Here is a 27,278-nt window from a genome sequence, read left to right on the forward strand (position 1 = left end):
ACTTCCTTTTGAAGTAACTGACCGCTAAATTAGTGACAGCCAATGTGTAGACAATGCAGTTTCCAGAACATACTGAACATGGATACCAACAGGTTGTGTTTGTGTGCCATTCAGAGGTATCATGGAGAGTTTTAGAGATGTGTGGCATTGGGACAGCCACCAGGCACAGAGACATTAGTATTTCACTGAACAACAGTCTTGCTGCTTTTTCATGTACAAATCATTGTCACAGGTCTATAAAGAATGAGCCACCACCCCAAAAAAAGAATTCAGTCAGTGGCAGTTCTGCATTAGGAAATAGACTGTTTACAAAAAGGGCTGAAACAAGCTGTGCAGAGCAACAGATGAACTACAGTTGACCAACTCCAATTTGGTTGCAACAGCAGTACCAAACATGCATAAAAGCATAACTTAACTCTTCATTCCTTGTCATATGATAACCGAAAATCACAGCTTGTTCTATTCTGGTTAGCCAAAACCAAGGTAGTATAGTTGAAGCGTGTTAAGGAACACAAACACTGTAGGAGAGTAAAAACATCGCTTTGGATGTCAAATTTGGATTCTGTTTGACTTATGATTTAAGAAGGAGATAGAACAAAAATTAATTAGTCTGCTGGCAACACTCCCAAGAAGTGACACTGGAAGTTCCAGGGAGCCAGCTATTCCAAGAAGGGGATACTACAAGACAAAAGGCAACTTCTTTATAACACACAGACCCAAAAGAGCATACGTAATTTATAAACGCACTTTTTAAAAGTGCCTTATCAAGAAACCTGCTGCTGGGGCTCACTGACAGAACAAAATCAAGCTAAATATCGGGCCACTGAATCTACATTGTTTTGTAGTGATGGGAAATCTAGCATTATTACCTAAATGTTGCTAACAAACTGCAAGGTAGCAAGACAATATAAGAGGCAACACAAAACATGCACATTCTAAAATAAAAAACCTCAGTATTTCAAAATTTCCAAAAAAAAAAAAAAAGCAGTGTAGAGATAATGTCAATCAATTCATGAAAGACACCGTAACATCACATTCCAGTCCAAGATTACTACACTCACATTGTCGGGCAACCGGTGTGCAATTTTCTAAAACTTTTGTAAAATATTTAAAATTGCTAGTATTTTTAAACTTTTGGTTGATTAAAAAGATAATGTTTAAAAAAATTTCATGTTGTAAAAACAGATAACGGTTAATCAGATGGTTGAATAAATGAATGTATTTATTTTGAATGCAAGTTAAAATTTTCGCTGTTCACCATTCATCATAATATCAACACCAGCGGTGTCAAAAACATATCTCGTGAGACTTAAAAAGTCTCATTGTTAGAAGGTATCGCTCACTGTACGGATAGAAGAAGGCGGAGCAAATATAGAACGAGAAAATAAGAACGCTACATTTCAGCTCTTGCCGACGAGAGAAACGCGAGAGACTTCAAATGATCGACAAGGAAATGCGCGTCTGTCTTTCGAAAATTGATCCTCGCATCAATCTCATATGTGCTGAAAAACAATCTCAACGTTCACATTAATTCAATTTAAGATTTATCCTTTGATTCCTTTATTAATAAAATGTCTTTCAAACTTGTAAAATTAACTGTTTTTATTGGTGAGTGTCCATAGATTGTCTATAGATTGTGTCGTCAAGACTTTATTTATGGGCAGTCCCTCAGGTGCGCCGCGAAAGAAAATTTTTGGACTTAGTGCGCCGCAACTCGAAAAAGGTTGCCTTTCACAGCTCTATTAGATGCACACATGGTAATGCCTTGCAGAATACAGTAACAACGCTCCACTGCCTAAGCAAGCATACTAAATATTATAAAGGCCAAAGTGAAAATAATCACAAAAACTGTTGAATATAAATCAAAGGGTATTATACTCAGACTATATAATGCACTAGAGCTGGATCTGGAGTACTGTGTGCAGTTTTGGTCACTGCACAGAAAACATAGCAACTCTTGAAGATATGCAGATGAGAGCAACCAAGTGCACCTCAGGAATTAAGGATGTGTCATACTCTGATATTAAGAATCAAACCTGTTTTGTCTTGAGAAGACTACATTACCTAATTCAGGTCTTCAAAATTCCCAAAGGTAATGATAAAGTAGAACCAGCAGAATGTTATGAGCTTTAGAGTCAATCACATACTCAAGGACTTCTTCTTTCGGCTGGTCCCATTAGGGGTCGCCACAGCAGATCATCTTCTTCCATATCTTTCTGTCCTCTGCATCTTACTCTGTTACACCCATCACCTGCATGTCCCCTCTAACCACATCCATAAACTTTCTCTTAGGCCTTCCTCTTTTTCTCTTGCCTGGCAGCTCTATCCTTAACATCCTTCTGCCAATATACTCAGCACCTCTCCTCTGCACATGTCCAAACCAACACAATCTTGCCTCTGACTTTGTCTCCCAATCATCCAACTTGAGATGACCCTCTAATGTACTCATTTCTAAACTAAACTCAACGACGTCAGTGGAAATTAAGGGTATGTGCAGTTAAGACTGAAGCTAGGAAGCACTCCTTTAGGCAAAGAGTTGTGGGAACGTGGAACAAACTAACATCCAGCCTGCTATATCCTAACTACAGGGTCACAGGGATCTGCTGGAGCCAACCCCAGCCAACACAGGGTGCAAGGCAGGAAACAAACCCTGGACAGGGCGTCAGCCCACCGAAGGTCACGCACACACACACACACACCAAGCACACACTAGGGACAATTTAGAATCACCAATGCACCTAACCTTCATGTCTTTGGACTGTTGGAGGAAACCCGAGTATCCGGAGGAAATTCATGCAGACACGGGGAGAACATGCAAAGTCCACGCAGGGAGGACCCGGGAAGCGGACCCGGGTCTCCTAACTGAGAGGCAGCAGTGATACCCACAGCGCCACCGTGCCGCCCGCTATAGAATTAAATGTTGTTGACCAAATCCTGGTCTACACAATTCTTTAAGACAATTAATAAAGTAGTTCTGGTAGCATTCTTTCAGCTTAAGGGTGAAACATGTATTCGTGGACACCAGCGAGAATTAAGGTAAAGTGCATTTAGGAATGAAGCCAGGGAGCACTTCTTTAGGCAAAGAGTTGTGTGAACCTGGAACAAACTACCAGGACATGTAGTTGAAGCAGAAACCTTGACAACCTTTAAGAAATATCTGAATAAGACATTGGGACAGCTATTAGCTAAAAAAATTAGCTTGATGGACTGAATTGTCTCTCTCCATTCTTCTGTTAAATTTCTTATGTTCTGAAGAGGCTATGCAGAGGAGAGCAAACAGGTGCATGTTTAGTCTTGAGCAGGGGAAACTGGGTGGGTCTTGTAGTCTTCCTGTGACGCCACTTTCTTTCAAGATGACCAACTGCAAGCTACAATGTGTTTTGCGGAAGATTCAACAGCTGCATGATAGTTGAAAACATCTTAGGAACCTGAAATCTGTCCTTCTAGAGACTTTATTAGTATCGATTTGGCTATTGGATAACAACGACAACAGAATCTGGCAACACTGACAATGCAAGCAAAGGCCCAAGCCCAGGTCACCTCCACTTTCTCAAGCCATCACTACCACTCACAACTACTTTGACTCTCTCCATTCCCTATCTGTGCCTGCAGACAGTGGTGATGTGATTATTATGGGACACTCAATTGTGCACCTTCTGACTTTGTGGTTACTTAAGTGTAAAACATATGTCTGTTGTTTTTCTGGTGCAAAGATTAAAGATGTCGAAAGAAGAGCCCTGGCAGTTCTTGAGAAGCATATGGGGAAGGATTATTCGGACATTTATAATCCATGCTGACATCAGCAACATTCATCACTGACATTCGGAACTGCTGAAGATGGACTTCTAATCCTTCATTTAGGCCACTAAGGAGAGGACTCCAGCTGTGAGAATCGTCATACGAGAGCCATTCCCATGCTGCGTAGAAAGAAACCTACAGTCAACTCCTGGCCCTAAACACCTAGATGAGAGCCTTCTGAGATAGACAAAACTTCGGCTTCATTGACGATAGGACTCTCTTGTGGGAGAGATCAATTTTCTACAGGCTTGCTTCCTAATTAGTTTGCCGCTTGGGAACTCTCTGACAAAATACCAATGGTAATTTATTTTTCTTGACTATATAGATTTAGTCCTAATACTAAATATAATCCTGTGTTAGGATAGGATGATTCTGTATTAGGTTCACCTATAGGCGTGCACTATACAAGCATTATAATAACGGACCATAGTTTAAATAAATAATCCAGACAAAGCGGTATATTAACATTATAATAAGTTTAACTAAAATATCTAGACAAAGCAGTATAATCTTAAACAACTTGTCAGCCAGCCTAATCATAAAATAGGACACAGGCCGCATTTACTAATTTAAAAATTTGACATGAGGCAGGTTGTGGACATTATTACATCTAACCATTTCTGCATTCTGTTTAACATAGAAATACTGGTAACTATAACTAGAGAACAAAAAATTATTAAAGAAATGCTTTTTGATGACACAGCAGCCTCTAGGTTTACTAATATTCCGAATAATCAGTCCAAATGTAGTGCTTGCCTTAATATGGCCAGCAATGTAACCAGTAAGATGGAAATTTTGAATGCTATGGTGAAAGCTGCAGCTGACATAGTGGCCCCTGAAAAAAATCAAGAAATCCTCCAGCACTAAAGTGCCTTGAAAAACTCATAAAGTGTCTGAATTAAAGAAAAAATGCTGGAGAGCTGAGAGTAAATAGAGGAAAACTAAACTAACTGCCAGCCAGCCAGGCATTTTCTAACCCGCTGAATCCGAATACAGGGTCACGGGGGTCTGCTGGAGCCAATCCCAGCCAACACAGGGCACAAGGCAGGAACCAATCCTGGGCAGGGTCCCAACCCACTGCAGGACACACACAAACACACCCACACACCAAGCACACACTAGGGCCAATTTAGAATCGCCAATCCACCTAACCTGCATGTCTTTGGACTGTGGGAGGAAACCGGAGCTCCCGGAGGAAACCCACGCAGACACGGGGAGAACATGCAAACTCCACGCAGGGAGGATCCAGGAAGCGAACCCGGGTCTCCTAACTGCGAGGCAGCAGCGCTACCACTGCGCCACCGTGCCACCCCTAAACTAACTGTCCACTGTGAAACATTAAAGGTACATTTAATTGAATATAACAAAGCAGTCTGCCTTGAGAGGTAGTCCTATTTCTCTGAAATTATAAATGATAATGGAAATCCATCAGTTTTTTCTCAACTATTGATCATCTTCTCCTGAAAACGTTTAACAAAACTTGTGAGGCTTTTGCAGCATTTTGTAAACACTAAATAAAAGATATTAGATGTAATATAATACATCCCTCCAAAATTAACCCTGTTGAACCCCAGCATGCTCTTTTTAATGGATAAAATCTTTTCTATCAAATAGGCCTACCTGAGTTCTGTAGAAAAATTTCTCAACTAAAACCCCTCACTTGTGTCCTTGACACCATCCTAACTCAGTTTTTCAATGAAGGCTCCAATCTGCTTATTGATAGTACACGTGACACAGTGAACTCGTCATTAGATTGAGGGATCTTCACAGATTGTCTAAAGACTGCAGTTGTTAAACTCCTACTTAAGAGGTTCATGATATTGCATATAGTGTACTACAAGGATCTACATCATGCCCGCTGCTTTTTATAATCATAACTGCTTCCATTAGGCCAGATTATTTTAAAACACAAGGTGAACTACTGTACAACAGCTATGCAGATGATATGCAGCTTTATTTATCGATACCACCTGATGACTCAGATTTCATGGCCTCTCTGATTCATTGTCTTACTTCTATTTCTGAATAAATGAGTAATAACTTTCCCAAGTTAAATAGTTAAACTTAGAAATATTAATGGTTGGCAAAATGTAAATAATGAGGATATTAGAAATAAATTTGACATCACCACATAACATTAATAGTCAAGGCTGAGGTAATCATGGACCCTATCCAAAACTTTAAATTACACATTAACCATATTACTAGGACTGCGTTTTTTTCACTGAAGGAATACTGCAAAATTAGACCACTTATAACAATGTAAGATACTGAGAAATTAATTCACACTTTTGTTTTTAGCTGACTAGATAACTGCAACACACTCCAAACAGGAAGGATTATCTAAGAAAGGCACAAAACAGTTGCAATTACTTCGAAATAGAGCAGCAAGAAAGCCAGAAAAAAAAATCTGAGCACATCTCTCCTGTTTCATCTTCGTTACACTGGTTACCCGTATCCTTTAGAATTGATTGTAAAATACAGTTAATGGTATTTAAAGCTTCAAATAATCTTTCTCCTTCACATAACTTGGAACGCCTGTCCCTCTACACTCCAAGTCATAACCTTATAACTTTTAAAAGTGGTTTGCTTACTATTCTTGAGCTAAGCAAAAAAGAATTGGTGAGATGGCCTTTTGCTGTTATGCTCCAAATATCTGGAATACTTAACCAACGGAGATATGCCAGGCTATCAATGTGAATAATTAAAATAAAATCCTAAAATCCCACTTTTTAGTAGCATCATTTTAGTTGTACTATTAATAGAATATACTGTAAATGTATAAAATTATCATATTCGTCAAGGATTTGCAGTTATTACTAGTCTCTACTATTCTCTGCTTTCTTTTCCATTTTCTCTATCGAGGCATTTTATTACACCATCGCCTGATTAAGACATTATTCAGCCCCCTGCTGCTTGAATGAAGTCAGGTGCCCCAGCTGTCCATGACACCTACTGCGACAACTCCCCTGGGACTGAGCTTGGAGGCAATGAGGAATGACTTAAGGGCAGCTTGGCAGGGTAGAATGCACAGTGAGGGCTGGGTGGTCTTTTGGTCTTGGAACCCCTGCAGATTTTTTTTGTGGCTTTTTTTGTCCTTTCGGCCATCTGACCTATCATCATACTCATCTTTGGAGACCTAGAATATGAAATTATATATAAGGACATTACCTTTCTGCTAATTAAGTATCTAAGTCGTGTAAGCTTGTATTAATTTATTTCATATTACTTATTTATTATTATTCTTGCCTAATTTACCTTGTTTTTGATAACTATTTCTTTGACATCTTTTAAAGCACGTTGAGCTACATTCTATGTATGCAAATGTGCTATAGAAATAAATGTTGTTGACTAAATCCTGGTCTTCAAAATCCTTAAAGGCAATGTGGCCACCAGGCTGGCACTGACAGCTTAACCTGACACAGACAAGTGTGGGACACAAGTTCAAGACACACAGGTTTTATTTTTTTTTTTTCTAGTGGGAAACGCCTTCCCCGTCTTCCTCCTCCTGACTGGCTCCCCGAGTAGTGGCTGCTGGCTCCTTTTATAATGCACCCGGAAGTGCTCCAGGTGCTTGATTACTCGCTTCCAGAACCACTTCCGGGTGTGGTGGAAGAACTGCCTAATAGGGCTCAGCAGCTCCTGCTGCAGCACCCCCTGGCAGCGACTGCGGATCTCAACAGGGTTGCACCACACTCCAACTCCCATGAAGCCCTGCAGGGGTCCGAGGCACCGCTGCAATCCAGGGGGCTTGCCATCTAGCGTCCCGGGGGAGGTAGCGCTCTGGCCACGCTTGTTCGCCCGATCCTGCCAGCAATTAATAAAGTAGTTCTGGCAGAACTCTTTCAGCTTAAGGGTGAAACATGTATTTGTGGACACCAGCTGAAGTTATGGTAAAGTGCATTTAGGAATGAAGCCAGGGAGCACTATTTTATGCAAAGAGTTGTGGGACTCTGGAAGAAACTACTGAGACATGTGGTTGAAGCAGAAACCTTGACAACCTTTAAGAAATACCTGTATGAGAGTAAGGGACAGCTTAGCTGTTAGCTAAACAAACAAGCTTGATGGACTGAATGGTTTCCTCTTGTTTATCAGATGTCTTATGTTTTTATTATTCACCAATTTTTCACCTTCCTTTGCCAAAAAATGTCAATTAAATGGGAGTTTCACTCTGGGGTCTAAAAAGTCCTTTATGACTATTGATTTGTTATTGTATAGGGTGGTCCAGATCTAATTATGCAATTTTCATTACGCTATAACTTATTAAGCTTATTACATAGACAATCACCCGAAAAATCCTGGACCATCAAGAAGTGTGCGAACTGATGACATGAAGAATCGTCTTTGCGCCGAACTGGAATCGTCCCCGCATAAATCAAAGTCATCCAGACAATCTGGATCTGCATAATTAGATTTGGACCACCCTGTATATTTTACATACTACAAGAACAAAAATGCTGTTAATGTTGCAGTAGAACAAACAACCTTGCGCTAAAGTTAAATATAGTTCATAAATAGTTATTAGATCCAGCACAAACTAGTATGAGTGAGAAATGCAGATGTTCAATCATATTTTCAGCTTCCAATGCAGTCTTGAACTGACAGCACATCTGCCTCTGTAACAGGGACACAGTATTCTGTATTTAACACTGTTTGTTATGATTTAACTTTGCAAAGCAGCCCAAGGCTGTAAACATACCACTTGTTGAAATTAATTTATGGTAATAAAAATTCTTTTAGGTTTGTGTCCTCTACTTAGAGGCAGAGAACTATTCACATATTGTCAGCAATACAGACCTCTGAGGCAGCCTAGAATTACATTCCTGGTGCACAGCTGCTGACAAGTATGATTAAAAAATGACATGAAATGTAGAGGGTACCCTGTGAACCTCATACGATAATACCATTAAAGCATTTTAAAGGATAAATGGCCAATAAAAGTAAATAGATTTAAGATCTATAAATAACAATGGAACAGGATTATGGCCCAGAGGAAAAAAAAATTCTCAATTCTAAAGTTAATAAACTGACTATAGGTTCATATCAGATGGCTCACCATCTGTGCAATGCTCCTTTGCTCTAGGATCAGCTTTATAAGAATATAGCCTATGTTCTTCTTCCTGCCCACATAAAAAACAGAACTCTCTGAAGATAAAGTCCACCTCCTCATGTCTGAAATAAACAGTGCTTCAAGTAATCAAACACAGAATGATGTTGGCCATTGATTTAAATGCATATATTAAGAAGTTTACCCCAGCTTAACACAAAGAATCCGAAGCTATACCGCAGAACAAACATGCTTATCTGAAAAGGTATCATATTATGGAGTATGAATGTGGGGATGTAATTGATGTTGCATTGCATACACTGTGGGCACAGAACCTTTGGTTCAGTAGATTAGCTGTCAAGGCTAGACGCGTGCTTGTTTCTCAAGGAGAGAGCAGCATATAACTATGGCGTGACATTTATTAAAACACTTTTTCTTATCTTAGAAACCAGTGATTTATGATTACCACTAGTAATAAATATAGCCTCAGGTTATTTGCTGTAGACGTACCACTCCATTAACAGACAGCAGTTGGTCTCCTCGCTTGAGGCCCCCGTGCCTCTCTGCTACTCCACCAGGAATGATGCGTGAAATATAAATTGGAGAATTCTGTTCTTTTCCTCCCATGACGTTAAAGCCCAGACCTTCATCAGTCTTGGGTAGTTCCACTACTCGTGGATGGGAATGACCCTCACTTGCAGCAAAGGCTGCCACCGTAGCCTGGAAAAAAAAAGAAGAAAAAATCTTCGTAACATAATTAACTCAAATAAAGAGGAATAAACAAACTGTTGAAAATATACCATTGTATAAGGTTAACTACTGACTGGTTTTAGTCTTTTATTTATTGAAAAAAAATAAAGCAAACAAATAATTATGAACTCTAAATTAGCCCAGTAAAGAAAGTAAGGGTGTAATGGAGTTGGCTCATATGCAGGGTGTGAAAGGCGCTATATACTCCGGGTGCCCCACCTGACACAGACTTGACAATGGAGGCATGTGAAAACTAAACAAAAAGATTTATTTTTCTTCACCTGTGGGGCATGACTTCCCCGTGTCCCACAGGCAGTACACAGTCCCAAATGTACACCAAACAAAATAAATCAAAGCACCAAAACAAGACACACACTTCACCACCACTCCTCCTCCCGACTCTGGCTCCCAGAGTGGTGGCTGCTGGCTCCCTTTATAGTCCACCCGGAAGTGCTGCAGGTGCTTGATAACCTGCATCTGGCTGCACTCCCAGGTATGGCTGTAATTGCCGCCCAAATGGGCTCAGGAAGCCATTCAGCTCCCCATGGCGGTGGCCACAGAGCCCAACAGGGATGAGCTCCGGTGTAACATAATTGTGGCCCTGATGCAACCCAGGGGGACTGCCACCAAGTGTTCCGGTGGACGTAATGAGCATCCCATGGCTTCTCCCCCGGATCCAGTGTCAAAGGAGCGTTCCGACTGTCCGCCACAAGGGTTATTTCCTACCTTGTCCCCATGCTGCTATTACCCCCATTACCTTGAACTGGGTTCAGAAATAGATGTTGGATACTAGGATGGATACACCTAAAGAGGTTTCCAAGGTCAGTTACAAATGAATATTTCAGTAATTCTCAGGTCACTTGTTTAATACTAGAATTACCAGAGCCTACGAGAAAGCTCGTAAATCCGGCCCACCTTAAATCCATTCTCACCTCTTCATCAGAGTCTTTTGTCCTGTAAATGTGTTGAATAATTATACATGCACTTGGAGAAATTTTAGTTTAAAATTTATGATTCTTGGTTAGGCTTGTTAACAGAAGACAACATTAAATTAGTCTTCTTTGTTGCGGCCACAAAACATAACACAAAAAAACAGTTTAAAACCCAACACTTTGTTAAGAAAACAAAAATATTTTCAGGTACTAAACAACATTTAAGATCAATTCAGAGTTGAAAAGTGCACCATAAAAATCTGGCAACAGGACAGGGTTTGATATGGTCATCTCAGGGCGCTTGGAGTGTGAGCATTCCAAGTTTGACAAGATGATGGATTTGTTATTTGAATGAGCAACTGAGTGACAATGCAAGTGATTAAATTGTTGCTCTTTGGCACATAGTGTAGTCTTCACATTTTCCAGAGCATTGGCTTGGCCTATAGACCATGTAGACTCTGAGACTTGAGGGCTTAAGCTAATTATCTACCCAGATTAAATAAAGGTAAGCACTACAAATAATGGGCAGTTGACATCCGTAGAGATTATTCACAAATTATTATTACATAGCACATACTTTCCAGGTCATATAAAGTTCAATATTTTATTTATTTTATTTTTATTTATTCTTCAAATTTTTATTTATTTTTTAACAAAAAGTGATGCAAGACAGCATGATGTCCTGCGTTTACAGGGGAGGAAAAAACACTTTAGTTAAAGCTTGCTTAACCATTTGCACTCTCATGCATCATTAATTAATTGGTACAAAACAACCGCTTACTCTGTACTTAAAAAAAGAGATTGTTCTTATATTCCGTCTGCCCTGCAAATTCAACACAGAGATACAGAAGATGGTGAAATGTTTTTTGAAGCTAAACCATAAGAGTGGATGTCTTTGAGCGAAGCATACAGAGTATAGAAGCTCCAAAGAAGAAAAGCCTTTACATCTTTATAATACTGGGTGAATATCTCAAGAATGAACTAAACACAGCAAGCTACTTTGACTAGGAACATAAATTATAAATATTGGTTAATTTTATCTTTGTATAACTAGATTTCAGCTTTTGAGATGATCAGAAGCTTGCGGTAAAGTGAGGTCTGTGGCTGATTGGTGTTTTAAATAAATAATCGCCAGATTCGCGTCTCCAGGTGGTGGAGCGGTAGCATGGCGAGAGCGGTTCCTGTGCGGGAGTGGGCAGCCCTGCACTTAGTGGACAGGTATGGGATCGCCCGCAACCCTTATTGATGCGGGCAGCTTCTGATTGCTGCAGCTGTGTCACATCTCCATTTAAAAATGGAAGTGCGAGGAGGAAAAATGAAAGAAAAAGAAATGAACAGAGGTTATATTAAAAAAGGAGGTTAAGTAAAGAAAGAGAGAACAGAAGGCACGAGGCGTAAGGAGCCGGAGTGTTCATGTGAGAGCAAGCTAAGAGAGCGGGCTTGGGAGGGTTAAGGCAGGCAGCTAGGAAAAGAGACCCTGGAGAGGAGTGTGTGGCCGAAACTCTGGATGGTTAAAGGGGGTCACCCTGGCTGAACACCTCTGAGGAATGGGAGTAACCAGGAGTGGGTATGGCTCTCCACAGAAGACCTACAAGGCAGCAGGGGTTGAGAAGGCTTGGGAGGAGAGCTCCAACGTGAGTGCCATGGCCATTGGGGACCCACGCTTAGGTCGGGGGAGAGAGAGCCTTACCATAGTCATGGGATGGCAGGGACCTTGTCTTGGGGAAGGTTAGCTGGTCCTGTCACTAGGGCGACTCCTCTGCTGCAAGGCCTGTATAGCATAAGCAGGGGAGTTGGCAGTTTGCACGAAGAATGCACCAGGTTTTTAGAAAGGACACTTTCCTGCTAGATGATTTTAACCTCATTTTAATGGAATTTTCTATTTATTGAATTTTAACTTCCACCTCACCTTTATTTTTATTGGATTATTTATTATTGATGAAGCACTGCACTTTTGAACATTTGTTTTGTTTTGACTTTGTTTTAATAAAAGCACTTGCACTTTTCACCATCCCCTTGCTTGGTGTGTTTGTCTTCATCTGCTCAGCTCATCCCAGTCATTAATATTAACAGTGTTGGGTTCAAGATGCTCCCAAAAACAAAGAGGGAGCAAGGAGCTGACCTGCACCCTCAAAAAGCTAAATATCAATTATAATTAGCACTGTATAACTTTCTTCAGCTTTCAGTATCACACCTTGTCACTTGAATATTAAGTATTTTCCATTTTAAAATTGATCACTTTTACTTCTTTATCATTTTCAGATAATGAACAAATAATATTCAGTCTAATGTTCCAAGCTTGTGTTTGTACTAAATGTAATCAAAAATGTCTTCAATGCCAAAGCAGTACACAGCTGTCAGAGTCTTGAAGTGTACCACACAGCTTGCCCTTTTCTAACCCTATTATTTTCCAGAAGAGCAGCCAAATTATTAGGTTTGCAGATTTGTTATGCTCTTGACAACCATTAAAAAGGTGCATCTAGTGCACCATAGAAATCTGGGAATAGGACATTGTTTAACATGATAACCTCAGGACACTGTAGTTTGTCAAGATGATGCATTTGTTATTTGAACCAGCAAGTGAGTGATGATAATAGTTATTAAATTGTAAGTCTTTTAGTCTTTGTGAGGCTGGCTGGTCAGCTCAATGTAGTGGGACAACACTGGTGACAATGTTTACTGGAAAGTTCTCATGTTTATTGGAAATAATGTGGAAAAACCAGAAGAATGGCACTGTGAGTGAACAGGAATCCACAGCAGTAACACTGTTTGTAGAGATGTGGCACCCTTTATAGATTGTTGTGTAATGCTTTATACAAAATGACTAATGACTTGCTGAGGTAAAACTCAATTCAAAATACCTTTTCTTTAATAATTGCAAGATCGCTATGGACTAAAATTAGACAGGTCCATCTCCACCATATGAGCAAACTAGTATGGTTGGCCATGGCAGCAAAGGTTTTGGGGGGGCAGCATTTAGTTAACTGCAATCAGCGGTGACTCCACTAGGTTTGAGTGTCCGTACATAAAATTCACCAAGGGGCACTCCATGCCCCTTTTCGTGGAAAGAATTGAGTATTTGTGCACATAATTTGCCAAGGGAACAACCCTGATCAATGAAATCATTGAATGTCAATGTGACAAAATCACCCAGGGAGGTTCCCCAACCCAGACTTTTATATGACATCCTTGCACAATTTGTGCGAAACCTCAGAGTGAATTACCACATCCCACAACACTGCGATCGGCAATTATGTATGTAGCAAGTGCTTTCAAGACTCTACAGTTTGGGAGGAATATTTTCACTGTTGCTTAGGGCAGTAAAAAAGCTACAGAGGGCCCTGATTTTATGTCAACTTCAGTAGGTTGTTCTCCTTCTTGACACAGGCATATTTCAGAGTGTCTCATTAAGTCAAAATAATTCTTAAGTATGAAATAAGTGACTTGAAGGAGGCAGATGCCAAAAGAGGTGAAAAATACACAAGGTGAAGAATATGAAAATTAGTGAAGGTACTTACAGTATTTAACATTTTAGAGCATAAAGAAAGCCAAAATTATGAGACTGTTATACTCACTGAGCATGGTGCTGGAGAGTAGTGATGCATTGCATATTGATTAGCACATGCAAGTCAGAATTTCATTGTATTCTGTACTTGCGACAACAATGATCTCCACAATTTTCCACAGAGATGGTGGCTACGTCCTTACTACTTTGTTTTTGTTTAAAAATGCAGATATTAGTCTCTGTTTTTGTTTTTCATTCAAACTACCCCAGTGTTTTTAACTTTCAAAAATGGAGACTTTTGAAAACGTTCTCCAGAGATGTATATTTCTGAAAACGCAGACTCAGAGTTGCAGTGTGGATGGATGAAAAAAAAGAATTTTGAAAAGTAGACTCTCAATGCACTCTGATTGGTTTGTGCATTTTATATGGCCCTTCCCTGATTGGATCCTGCTCATTACATTTTCTCACCCACTTTATTTGCCTTATATTAATGTGTTACTCTCAACAACGATTCCACTTTATCATCAGTCCAAACAAAAGAATATATATTTTGTGAAAGATAGCCTGGACACAGACAGACACTGAGGCTCACGATGTCCAAAATACGCACCGTTTATTTACAACACCACACACAATATCGTGCACAATCCACAAACCCAGTCCTTTTCACTTCTCTTCAGCTGCATCCACTCCTCCATTGCATGCTCCGTATTCCCCCTCCTGACTCTGGCTCCACAAATGGAGTGAGGCGGCCCCTTTTATTTTGACCCAGATGTGCTTCAGGTGCTCTGTAATGGTCTTCCGGCAGCACTTCCTGGTGTGTTGGAAGTGCTGCCCTTGCACCTGGAAGCACGTTGAGCGTACACAGTTCCTGGTTCGGCAACACTTCCTGGTGTGGTGGAAGTGCTGTCCTCCAAGGCTCAGGAACCATCCAGGCACCCGCTGATTGTGGCCACAAACCCCACAGGGTTCGTATCTGTGGCCCCTAATAGAGTCCAGGGGGGCTGCCCTCTTGCACCCAGGGGAGATATTGCGCCTCTCCCGGTCTTTCCCTGCTCCAGGTGTCCCGGTGGGGCAAGGTCCCTGGTCGTCTGCCACAATATATATATATTTTAAGTTTCTTCTAACACACTGGTCATTACGCACGCATTATCAAACGTGCGAGCTACTGTAAAACTCTGTCTAAGTGATATAGTTAGCCTTCCAATTTATATCGACTAAAGAAGGGAATTAAAAAAACATTGTTGTTTATGGGCTGAATGTGGAATTGGAAGAGGATTTTTTTCTCTCACAATGTCACAATCGAAGTGCGTTTCTCTGATCTGTCAATCTATCATTGCTATTCCAAAGAAGGAAAATGTGGAAAGGCACTTTCAAACAGTTCATAAAAACTACAAAACTGACTTCCTTCCGAAAAGCAATCTGAGAAAGAGAAAGGAGAGGGAACTAAAATTGCAATTAATTGGGCAGCCGTCATTTTTCACTCGGCTGAATTCAAAAGCAAAGGCAGGCACACCGAAGCATCGTTCTGGGTGAGTCACTCGATCATTAAGCATAAGAAATCCTTCCAAGATGGAGAGATGATAAAAGATGCCTTCGTTGAGGCAGATGGCTAGGGAGAAATTCCTGCAGAGATTTCAAGACCCCTGGCCAGAAAAAAAGGAGTTTCTCCTTGTCATTAAAAATGCAGAATACAAACAACTTAATAACGATCAATGGCCGCTAGACTTGGCATTTTTTTTTCGATCTGACCAACAAGTTGAATGAGCTTAATTTACAGCTGCAAGGAAAAGAGAAAACCATTGTCAATATGATTAGCTCAGTTAATGCTTTCAAATGAAAAATGCAACATCTGTCCTCAAAGCTGCAGTGCCTTGATTTGGGGAACATCCAAAACCTCGCATCAGAACTGGAGATGCATTAATGAAGGCGTGTGTGCAACTTGACAGCATACGCTACAGAGCAGATTGAAAATCTAATGGAAAAAAAGTAACAATTCGAGTGTTGCCCAATGTAGCGGAGTAAGAGTAGCGTTTCTTCTTCACAAATGTACTCAAGTAAAAATAAAAATTATGGTGCAGTAAAACTATTCTTAGAAGTACAATTGTTTTAAAAAGTTACTCAAGTAAATGTAATGGAGTAAATGTAACTCGTTACTACCCACCTCTGATACTCAGTGTATATATATATATATTGTGAACGGTACCCGGGCACAGACAGGCGGACATGTTGTTTTGACACCACCACACGCTTATTTACAAATTATTTACAATATATTGGTCACCAAGACCCCAGTTCATTGGTCACAAAGACCTAATCACGTGCACAAACCCCAAACTCCCAATGTCCTGGCCACAATGCCTTTCTTCGGGCCGCCCCACTCTTCACAGCTTCGTCCTACCTCCACCCGACTCCAGCCCTGAATGACGGGAGACGGCCCCCTTTTATGAAGGACCCGGATGAGCCCCAGGTGCTCCCGGCAATCTTCTGGCCACGCCCCAGCGTGGCGGAAGTGTCGGCTGTCCTCCCGGCTGCTCCCCGGCACCGTCTCAAGTCTTCCCCCCAGCACTTCCTGGTGTGGCAGGAGTGCTGGGGAAACAAATCCCAAGGCATTGGGGCGCCTCCTGGCGGTGGCCACGGGCCCCTACAGGGAAGAGCTTCCAAGCCCTTGACCCGTGGCTCCCAAAACAACCCGGAAGGCGCACCCCACGTGATCCAGGCCGGGCTCTGACCCTCTTCCGGTCCCTCCTGGCGCCCCGCCGGGTCATAGCCCCTGGCATCCCTGACAGTGCCCCACAGCCAGCTAAGACCACTCGTGGGTAGAGCGCCCCGCTGAGGGCAGCAGAGCTCAAACGGGTCCCACTGAGGATAGCCGGGTCCGCCCCGCACTCCTAGCAGGGACAGGGGCGAGACACAATCCAGACACCAACCCATGGTGCATCCCTGTGCCTCGCACAGGTTGTGCTCCCCTTTACCGCACCCCGGGCCTCCTCGTAGGCACCCCTCCGGGACCTCCACGCCTTTGTTCTGAGCCACTCGCTCCGCTGGCTCCTCTGCTGCGAGCGCACCTGCGCACCGACAGAGATCCTTCTGCAGACGGCCCGACATCAGAGGGCTGTTCCGCCACGAAGGGTTCCTTCAACTCGCCCGGGTCCGCCCCTACAAAGAGAACACAGGGCAGAACCGCTGCCAAAGCACCCAGCTCGTGCCACGCACGGGCAGCGCTCTCCAACCGCACCCCGCACTTGCCTGATCGGCACCCTCTCCGCGCTTCCGTGTCCCTCTCGACGATGGAGTCGTCGGCACCGCCCGCTCTCTCTCCGCCGGCCTCAGGGATTCCCTCTGCTCTCCCAGAGGGCAGCCAGCCACACGCTGCACCCAGCAACGCTGTCTCACCTTATCGGAGGAATCGCACCCAGCCCTTTATTCCTCCCTTCACTCTGGGACGCCTGACGGTTTGAGACTCCTTATGGAATAAAAGCGCTCTGTCCTGTCTGCGCGCCCTATAGTGCGGCGCAAGACCGCAGCCAACTCGGGCGGAGGGCGCTTAGGACCCGGGCACTTAGCAGCCCGTGTCCCTTCAGCGCCCTCACGGACTCCCCGCCCGCGCATGCAGTCCGCGGCGCCGCACTCCTGTCGGAGGGCTGCTTACTCGAACTGATCATTGTCTTCACAGCCTTTTCAGCAGCCCTCCCATATGCTTTACGGAGTCGGCTGTACTCACCGCCTCCGCTGTACCTCTCCGCTGGAGATTCCAGCGCCGCCGTCCGCTGTCGATAGTAACGTTTCAGCGCCCGCGCCTTCTTCTCCAGTACCAGCACCTCAGCCCGGAGGGCACATAGCACCTGTAACACACGCTGCCCGGCGGGCTGAAGGGACGCCCAGCTCCGCCAAAGCAGCCGCAAAGACAGGAAGTTAACCGACGCGGAGCCTACCTGACTGTCGGCCTCCGACGCCGCCACTTCCTGTGGGCCTTCTCCTCCGCCCAATCGGGTCTCCCCTGCCCGTGATGGACATTCCCTGGTCCCGCCTCTACAGTCATCGGCGGGCACGCAAGACACACCGCCCAATCGCGTGCCTGTCAGGGGAGGGACTTCCGTCCGCGCCATCTTGGCTCCCTTTCTGCGGCGACGCGTGCTTGCCGGCAGCCTTGCTGTTGCCAGCGCCTCGAGCTGCAGCGCTCCTCCTCCGCAGCCCTCGCGGCTGCCGCTGTGCTGCCGGAGCCCGCGCAAACCAGCATGCGCCCGCCACTGACGCTGATCCTGGAGGTCCCTGCCTGGAAAACAAAACACACGCCCGCCCCAAGGGCCGCTGCCGGCAGCAGGGAACTCACCTCCCAGGTCCCGCCATACCGAGGAAACGCCCTCGGCGTGGCCTCCCGACGCCATGCCGCCCCGCGCTTCCAGCAACGGCGCGCGCGCTGGAGACCGCTGCACTCTTCCAATGCACGCCGCCCGCCCGCTTCAGGGAATAACGGCCTCCTGCGGACCCCTGGCGGTCCGTGGGGTTCCTTACCCGCGGGGCTGTGTGCACGCAGCACCGCGCGTACGTGGGGTCCCTGCTGCACCGGCCGTCCACAACAATATTTTTTTGTACAGGTCTCCGCCTTGTAACAGGCGGAGCATCCTGCCGACTACGCCAGATGTGAACGGTACCCGGGCACAGACAGGCGGACATGTTGTTTTGACACCACCACACGCTTATTTACAAATTATTTACAATAATATTTGGTCACCAAGACCCCAGTTCATTGGTCACAAAGACCTAATCACGTGCACAAACCCCAAACTCCCAATGTCCTGGCCACAATGCCTTCTTCGGCCGCCTCCACTCTTCACAGCTTCGTCCTACCTCCACCCGACTCCAGCCCTGAATGACGGGAGACGGCCCCCTTTTATGAAGGACCCGGATGAGCCCCAGGTGCTCCCGCAATCTTCTGGCCACGCCCCAGCGTGGCGGAAGTGTCGGCTGTCCTCCCGGCTGCTCCCCGGGCACCGTCTCAAGTCTTCCCCCCAGCACTTCCTGGTGTGGCAGGAGTGCTGGGGAAACAAATCCCAAGGCATTGGGGCCTCCTGGCGGTGGCCACGGGCCCCTACAGGGAAGAGCTTCCAAGCCCTTGACCCGTGGCTCCCAAAACAACCGGAAGGCGCACCCCACGTGATTCAGGCCGGGCTCTGACCCTCTTCCGTCCCTCCTGGCACAATATATATATATATATATATATATATATATATATATATATATATATATATATATATATATATATATACTAGCAAAATACCAGCAGCGGAGAAGTAGTGTGTTAAAGAAGCAATGAAAAAAAAAGGAAACATTTTGAAAATAGCGTAACATGATTGTTAATGTAATTGTTTTGTCACTGTTGTGAGTGATGAGTGTTGTTGTCATATATATATATTTACACACACATAAACATATATATATACATATCTATACATATACACATATATACATACATATATATATCTACATATATACACATACATATACATACACACATACATACATACACACACATATATACACACAAATACATATATATATACATACACACACACATATATAAACATATATACATATACATATATATCTACATATATACACACACAGCTATTTCGTATCAGTGCAATACGCTGCTTGTTAAAACGGATAACTCCGCTCTTACGTGCAAGTCTCGTGGATATTATGAACTATCGTATTTGTTCAAGTTCTATTTAATTTTTAAATAGAAGGAATTTTTATTTAGTCGACTGAAATATCTTTGGTAGGAATGGTAAAAACAGACAGGAATATTATTCCTGAATAAATCAACTCAAACCTTAAACAACTTATAATATTTTGCTCTCCATAAAATAGATCCTGTCTAAATTATACAAGTTAGAAATAAAGTAAACATTAAAAGAACAAACATTCAAATTTCTTTTACTCTTATGTAATTTTATATAAAAATAAACTTAGATTTTAAATATCCCAAAAGATTTTGCTCTCCATAAAAATATATCCTGTCAAAATTATACAAATTCAAATATGAACATGCTGCATAACAAAACCTGGAAATATAAATAAAATGTGTTCCTTTCAGCAATAACAAATCAAATCATTCAGTTGTCTTTGCTCATATGTCATTTTAGAGCTGGACGCCTGGCATCTTTTTGGCCACAAGTTCGTTTCTGTTTGCTGTGAGGTTCTGTGTTGTGGAGATTCTCAGGATGGATTGCAGGTGCTCATCAGTGAGGCGACTCCTGTGTGCTGTTTTGTTATTCTTTATCACTGAGAAGAGCTTCTCACACAGATATGTGCTACCAAACATGCACAAGGTTCGAGCCGCATGTAGACAGACTTTTTTTGTTCTTCAAAGTCACCAAAGCGCCGTGCAAACTCAGTGCGCTCAGTTTATCAGCAAAGTGCGTTTGGGAACACCGTAGTGACGACTTGGTTCAACATTACTTGGCAACAGGGAAAGTGGGGCAAGGTGAACTGGTGCATTTGTGTCTCTCATAAAAGCAGCTTCACTTGAAATCACTTTGTGATTGTGCACGGGTAAAACGTCCGCTGAAGTGTCAGATTCTTATTTAATTATTCTGCTTTCTGTATCTTCTGAATTGCATTCAGGTTACCCTGATGCAAGGCAGCTGAAGCGCTGCATTATGGGATCTGTAGTTTATTGTGTTACCAGCGCTTCATATACCCGGGCTTTAATAACAATAATACAGTATATAAAATGATCTCGCGGGCGGATATAATTACACGCCGTGCGGATGTGGCCCGTGGCCCTTGAGTTTGACAAATATGGACTAAATAGAACTTGAAAAGATATATTTTTGAAATGTGATCGCAATTCAGATAGAGTTGACGCGCACTACAGCCTGCATCCTCCTCCTCGCTCTTACTTTTTACCGTTCATCTAATGAATACACTGAGTATGGCTTTACCAAAACAATCATTGATGGCGAATAAAGTATCCATTATTCGAGTATGTAGATCAAGATATATATATATACATATATATATACCCGCGTATCGCAGCGGAGAAGTAGTGTGTTAAAAAGCTAGAAAAGAAAAGGGAACATTTTAAAAATAACGTAACATGACTGTCAATATACAGTATTTGTTTTGTGAGTGTTACTGAGTGTTGCTGTCATCAAGGATTTGATTATCATTATTTCTTTCAATCAGGTTCGTATTTGTAGGATGTGTTGTGTTCAAGTTACATTCCGTGTTTGTCAATCGTTGTAAAGATGACAGGTTTCTTTCATCGATTCGTTTCTTACTGCATCAATAAACAGCTCGTCTTCTTCTTTATCTGAGACCTGACACACTGCATGCACGGGTTTTTACACTGTCTTCCTTTAGCGGGACATTGACTTTTTCCACCGTGTGCTTTGTTTCCGCAGTAGCTGGATTTATGAATATGCTTATCAGGCGCTTCATATTTTTTGCTGCCTTTTCAATTGTGTAATTCGGTTTTTGTTCTTCGCTCTTTGGAACTGTTGCTTTTATCTGTGCACTCGTCAGTTCCGTGAGCCGCGGTGTACATGCATCGGGTTCCCAGCTGTGCTGGTGCCATCTCGTGCTATGTCCATGGCTGTATTTAATGTTACCTTAGTCCTGGCACTTAAAACTTTCTCTCGCAGTTTAAGCTGAGTTTGTGTCAAACACCACCCTGACCATCTCATCTTCCTCTCCATAAGCACAGTCCTTCACCCGTGAATATTTACCCGTGGCAGTTTGCTATTGGATTGCCGCTGACGGACGGCCTTATATGGGCAGGCACTAAATTACAAGCGCCAGCGCAGCCTGTCTATGAACTTAATTTAAAGTGTAGGTTTACATCGTGCTTTGTTTCAGTAGCAGAACTCATGAATATGGTTGTATATGTCACTCGCTTCGCTTCTTATTGTTTAGCTGCCTTCTCAATTATATAATGCATGTTTTCTTCAGCGCTTTTTTGAGGTCTTCCTGATTTTCTATGTGCTGCGTGATTACGTGGGAGGCGTGATGATGTCACACGAAACTCCACGGCGTTCAAGCTCATCTCCATTACAGTAAATGGAGAAAAAGTGCTTCCAGTTATGACCATTACGCGTAGAATTTCGATATAAAACCTGCCCAACTTTTGTAAGGAAGCTGTAAGGAATGAACCTGCCAAATTTCAGCCTTCCACCCACACGGGAAGTTGGAGAATTAGTGATGAGTCAGTGAGTGAGTGAGTGAGTGAGTGAGTGAGTGAGTGAGTGAGTGAGTGAGGGCTTTGCCTTTTATTAGTATATATATATATATATATATATATATATATATATATATCTATAATAATAAAAGGCAAAGCCCTCACCAACTGACTGACTGACTGACCCACTCACTGACTGACTGACTCATCACTAATTCTCCAACTTCCCATGTAGGTAGAAAGCTGAAATTTGGCAGGCTTATTCCTTACAGCTTACTTACAAAAGTTAAGCAGGGTTCATTTCGAAATTCTACACGTAACGGTCGACAATGTCCGCCATGTTGAACTTTCTTATTTATGGCCTCATCTTTTACGAAATTTGGTAGGCGGCTTCCCTGCGCTAACCGAAACCAATGTACATACTTATTTCGGTGGTATGACGCCACTGTCGGCCGCCATATTGAATTTTCCAAAGTCACTAATTCTCCAACTTCCCGTGTAGGTAGAAGGCTGAAATTTGGCAGGCCAATTCCTTACAGCTTACTTACAAAAGTTAAGCAGGTTTCATTTCGAAATTCTACGCGTAACGGTCATAATGATCAACAACGTCCGCCATATTGAACTTTCTTATTCATGGCCCCATCTTCACGAAATTTGGTAAGCGGCTTCCCTGCGCTAACCGAAACCAATGTACATACTTATTTCAGTGGTATGACGCCACTGTCAGCCGCCATATTGAACTTTCCAACGTCACTAATTCTCCAACTTCCCATGTAGGTATAAGGCTGAAATTTGGTACTTATTTCGGTGGTATGATGCCACTGTCGGCCGCCATATTGAACTTTTAACGGAAACTGATGTCCGTACTTATTTCGTTGGTATGACACCACTGTCGGCCGCCATATTGAACTTTCCAACGTCACTAATTCTCCAACTTCCCGTGTAGGTAGAAGGCTGAAATTTGGCAGGCCCATTCCTTACAGCTTACTTACAACAATTAAGCAGGTTTCATTTTGAAATTCTACGCATAACGGTCATAACGGTCAACAACCTCCGCCATGTTGAACTTTCTTATTTACGACCCTATCTTCATGAAATTTGGTAGGTGGCTTCCCTGAGCTAACCGAAACCAATGTACGTACTTATTTCGGTGGTATGATGCCACTGTCAGCCGCCATATTGAATTTTCCAACATCACTAATTCTCCAACTTCCCGTATAGGTAGAAGGCTGAAATTTGGCAGGCTCATTCCTTACAGCTTACTTACAAAAGTTAAGCAGGTTTAATTTCAAAATTCTACGCGTAATGGTCATAACGGTCAACAATGTCTGCCATGTTGAACTTTCTTATTTATAGCCCCATCTTCTCGAAATTTGGTAGGCTTCCCTGCACTAACCGAAACCAATGTACGTACTTATTTCGGTGGTATGATGCCACTGTCGGCCGCCATATTGAACTTTTCAACAGTCTTTGTTACTTATGGGCCCATATTCAAGAAATTTGGTACATGGGTTCCCAACGCTAACTGAATCTTACTTACATATATACGTCCATAGCCTGCAGCTCGGTCACCGTGTGAGGCGCCGTTGGGTCTCCCATCCCTACGCCTCCCACGTTGTTGACTGCCTGCCTATATAAGGCCGTCTGTCGCTCCAGTCTCTACATTCCCTTCCTTGCTTCGCCACGGCATTCACGTCTCCCTACTGATAACTACAGCCCTTTTGTTTAATCCCCGGCTTCTCCGCTGTTTTATTGTTTGTTTATTACAATTATAATTATTGTATAGGTATTTTACACTTACTTTACATTGCTCAGGTACCCAATTCCTTTATCATTCCAACCCCCATTACCATGTCTATCGAGATGATCACTATCCATCAAAGAGCTATCATTTACCGAGTGGTTTCCATGCCCGGAGATACCACCTACCTTTTCCATTCTCTTTGTTACATATTGCACGGCCATATCAGGCTCACTCTTGATATCCGGAGGAACATTGTGTCTTATGTATTGAATGACTGGGACAGGTTCAATGTGTGGACGGATGACGGTACAGGAGATAATTATACTACACAGGAGCATTATAAGAGTGAAATGCTTAAGCCTTTCACCTATGGTTCTGCATGTAAGTTGATGGCTGCCGCTGAATTGTTCGGTTGTCGCTTTCAAGTGTACCGAAATGGCCAAATATTTTACACCTTTCGACAACCGCCAATGCCTCTTAAACATCTTAGATTCAGAGGTGACGATTTCAGTAGTGGACACTTTGATGTTTATGAATGTTTAAACTCTCAAAAGCTGGATGTGATTTTATCACTGAAATCGGTTGTGTGCTTACAACGCTTGACAGATGCCGAATGTCACTTCAATACAACAAATCCTGCAAATACTGTCATAATTGAAACAAACCATGAAACTCAAACCGATAATGACAGCAGCAATCCAAGCTGTGAGATTTGAGACAAGATTACTGTTCACATGGCCAACTGTACGTTGCATGCTCAAGAGTAAGCTCAGCGCACAGCTTGGTCATGTTACAACCGGAGGGCCGAACTGACAACATGGTATACAAAGAGATCCTTAACAAATAATTATTGGCATATTTTCCCTCAGTTTAAAAAGGTAAAATTTTCTTCTTAATAAAATTTTAATGCAGTACTTACGCTCTTGGCCTTGGTATTTTGCTATATATATATTTATCTGTATATAATCTTCATTTGGATCTTGATCTTTGTTTGTCCACGAATGAATTAGAAGAAGAAGCACTAGATGGCAGTAGAGAGACAGCTAAAACATAGACATTGCATTAAGAATCTCCTCCAGGCTTATACTACTGAAGACTGTAGTACGCCAGTCACACCTCAAAACACAGACATTCAAACTAAACAAATTGTTGTGCTTTAAATTAACTAAAGAGATCTTCATTTAGATCTTGATCTTTGTTTGTCCGTGAATTCCACGCATGCGTAGACCACCTACCAGTTTAGTACGTTGTTGTTACTCATGGATGTCAACAATGTGCCGGAATAACGAAAGGGGTGGTGGACAGTGTTATGCTGGTTAGCTCCTGAGGCCTGGTTAGAGAATGAGATTGCCGAAGATAAAAGGTACGTGCCTATGTAACATATGAATGAAAGAAAGACAGTGGGTAAAATGAATGACAACGTAACAGCACGTTCCGGAAATTATTATTGTTACGTTGTAGCCGGCAAGTACTGCACGTCTCACAGTTGTACCGTGGCTTGCTCACATCAGTGAAGTGATCCCTATTTATGCTTTAAAGAGCCTGGATACCTATGTGTCCCCCTTTTATAAGCATTGCTCCGTGTATATTGCCTTACTCTTTGGATTGCCACAAAGCAACCTGCAAAATTGGAGAAAGGTTGAGAAGACATCGTGAGAGGAAACAATAGCGTCATGAAAACGAGACGGACTGTGAACGGACAGAAACAGAAATGCTCCTACACCACCACATAATTACTATTCGGACAGTGATTCTGAGTAGGCCGTTCCTATCGAATCAACGTCCAAAGGTTTTCTTTTGTAATTTTGTTTCCTTATAAAAATCATAATGCTGTACGACGAAGGGCCCAGTTCATGACTGGCAGCCGCGTTTAAACAGGGAGCCCTTCACAGACAACTTTAACACACGCAATGTAGTTGGGCGCACATGGCTAGTATATATATACAGTATATATATATATATATATATATATATATATATATATATATATATATATATATATATATAATTTTTAATGTAGGTAGATCATTTTGACTTGGTCATTTTAAAAGTAGCTTGCAAGCCGAAAAAGTGTGGGCACCCCTGCATTAGAAGATATTTTACAGGCCAAAAAAGACCAAAATTTTTTGTGATATTAAAAAAGTATTGAGTAAGTAAGAATGGAACAGTGCAAATCAAATCAAGAATGCCGCAGTGACAGATATAATGAGGACACTGGAAGTCAAACACAGTGACTACTTCACTGTGGAAACAAAGAAAATGGTTGAACCTTTAGAAGCCGTAGCATAAAAAAGGGCAGAACATGTCATACGTAATTAATACCAAAAGCACAGTTTTAGATGGTATGAATGATGAGAGGTCTCCAGCAGCGATTTGAATATTACAACTGTTGCAGCAAACAGATCTAAGCATATTGCTTCAAGGAATAGGAGACACAAAGCCAAAAGAACTCTGTATTGGAATTTTCTACTAAAACTTTGAAGCAACGAGACCAGAAGAAAAGCTGACAACTTATTATTGTTTATAAAATTTCACTTAATTGAATCTAATTAATTTGGTTATAGCAAGCTCCATGTCTTGAGAAAAACCTGACAAACTAGTAGACTTTGCATTTGTGGTCTGCTCCTAATAAACAGCAATAACTAGCTACTGAACTGTTTTTGTTAAATCATTCATCATTCTCTGATGTTTATTCAAATGAGTGTTCATTATAGAAATATGGCATGCAGCTTCTATTCTCTATGGGATCCATTTGCTTTGACTTTGACTAATGTCAGAAAACTGAAGGCTACTCATGGTAAAACCTATGACTTTATTTATTTTTGGTTGAGTGCTTTGCTTTAATTGCCACTTTAACATCTACTTGGCAAACAGAAGTAGAAAAATACCACCTTATGCAGAAGATGTGGATCAGTTCAGAGAATAACTGTAAAAGAAGAATAGCAATGCAGGAAACAGTCGTTAAAAAAAAGCCACAAAGCTGGAATTTAAAAAATCCCCCAGAAAAAACAAAACAACACCCAAAAAAAAAAAACAAAAACAGGGACAGAAAAAGAAGTGTGTAAACCGAGAGTCATGTCAAATGATCTTTTAGAAATATTTTCTTTTCCTTAGAGTGCAAGTGCATGACTAGAAGTCACCATGGGTTTAAGAAGCCTCAAGAATGCATTTTTCAATTTTTAAAGATAACTTAGACTAGAAAAGGAGATAAGTTCAGTTTCACATCATTATGTAACAATGAAGGGGAAGCAACTCTTGTGAGCTTTAGAAAGAAAGATTACTGTAATGGTTAAAAAAGAAAAGCATGCACACCATAT

General features: G+C 42.2%; 1 protein-coding gene across 2 annotated transcripts in view; it reads right to left on the reverse strand.

The window, feature by feature from the left end:
- The window catches only part of lin7a (lin-7 homolog A (C. elegans)), a 357,391-nt gene that overhangs the window by 42,956 nt on the left and 287,157 nt on the right, over positions 1–27,278 (reverse strand). For both annotated transcript variants that reach the window (XM_039761749.1, XM_039761750.1), the window contains one exon: positions 9,356–9,565. In XM_039761749.1, the coding sequence (XP_039617683.1) occupies positions 9,356–9,565 (210 nt within the window). The remainder of the gene's footprint in view (positions 1–9,355; positions 9,566–27,278) is intronic.

This window comes from Polypterus senegalus, chromosome 8 (genome assembly GCF_016835505.1).
Source record: "Polypterus senegalus isolate Bchr_013 chromosome 8, ASM1683550v1, whole genome shotgun sequence".
NCBI lineage: Eukaryota > Metazoa > Chordata > Cladistia > Polypteriformes > Polypteridae > Polypterus > Polypterus senegalus.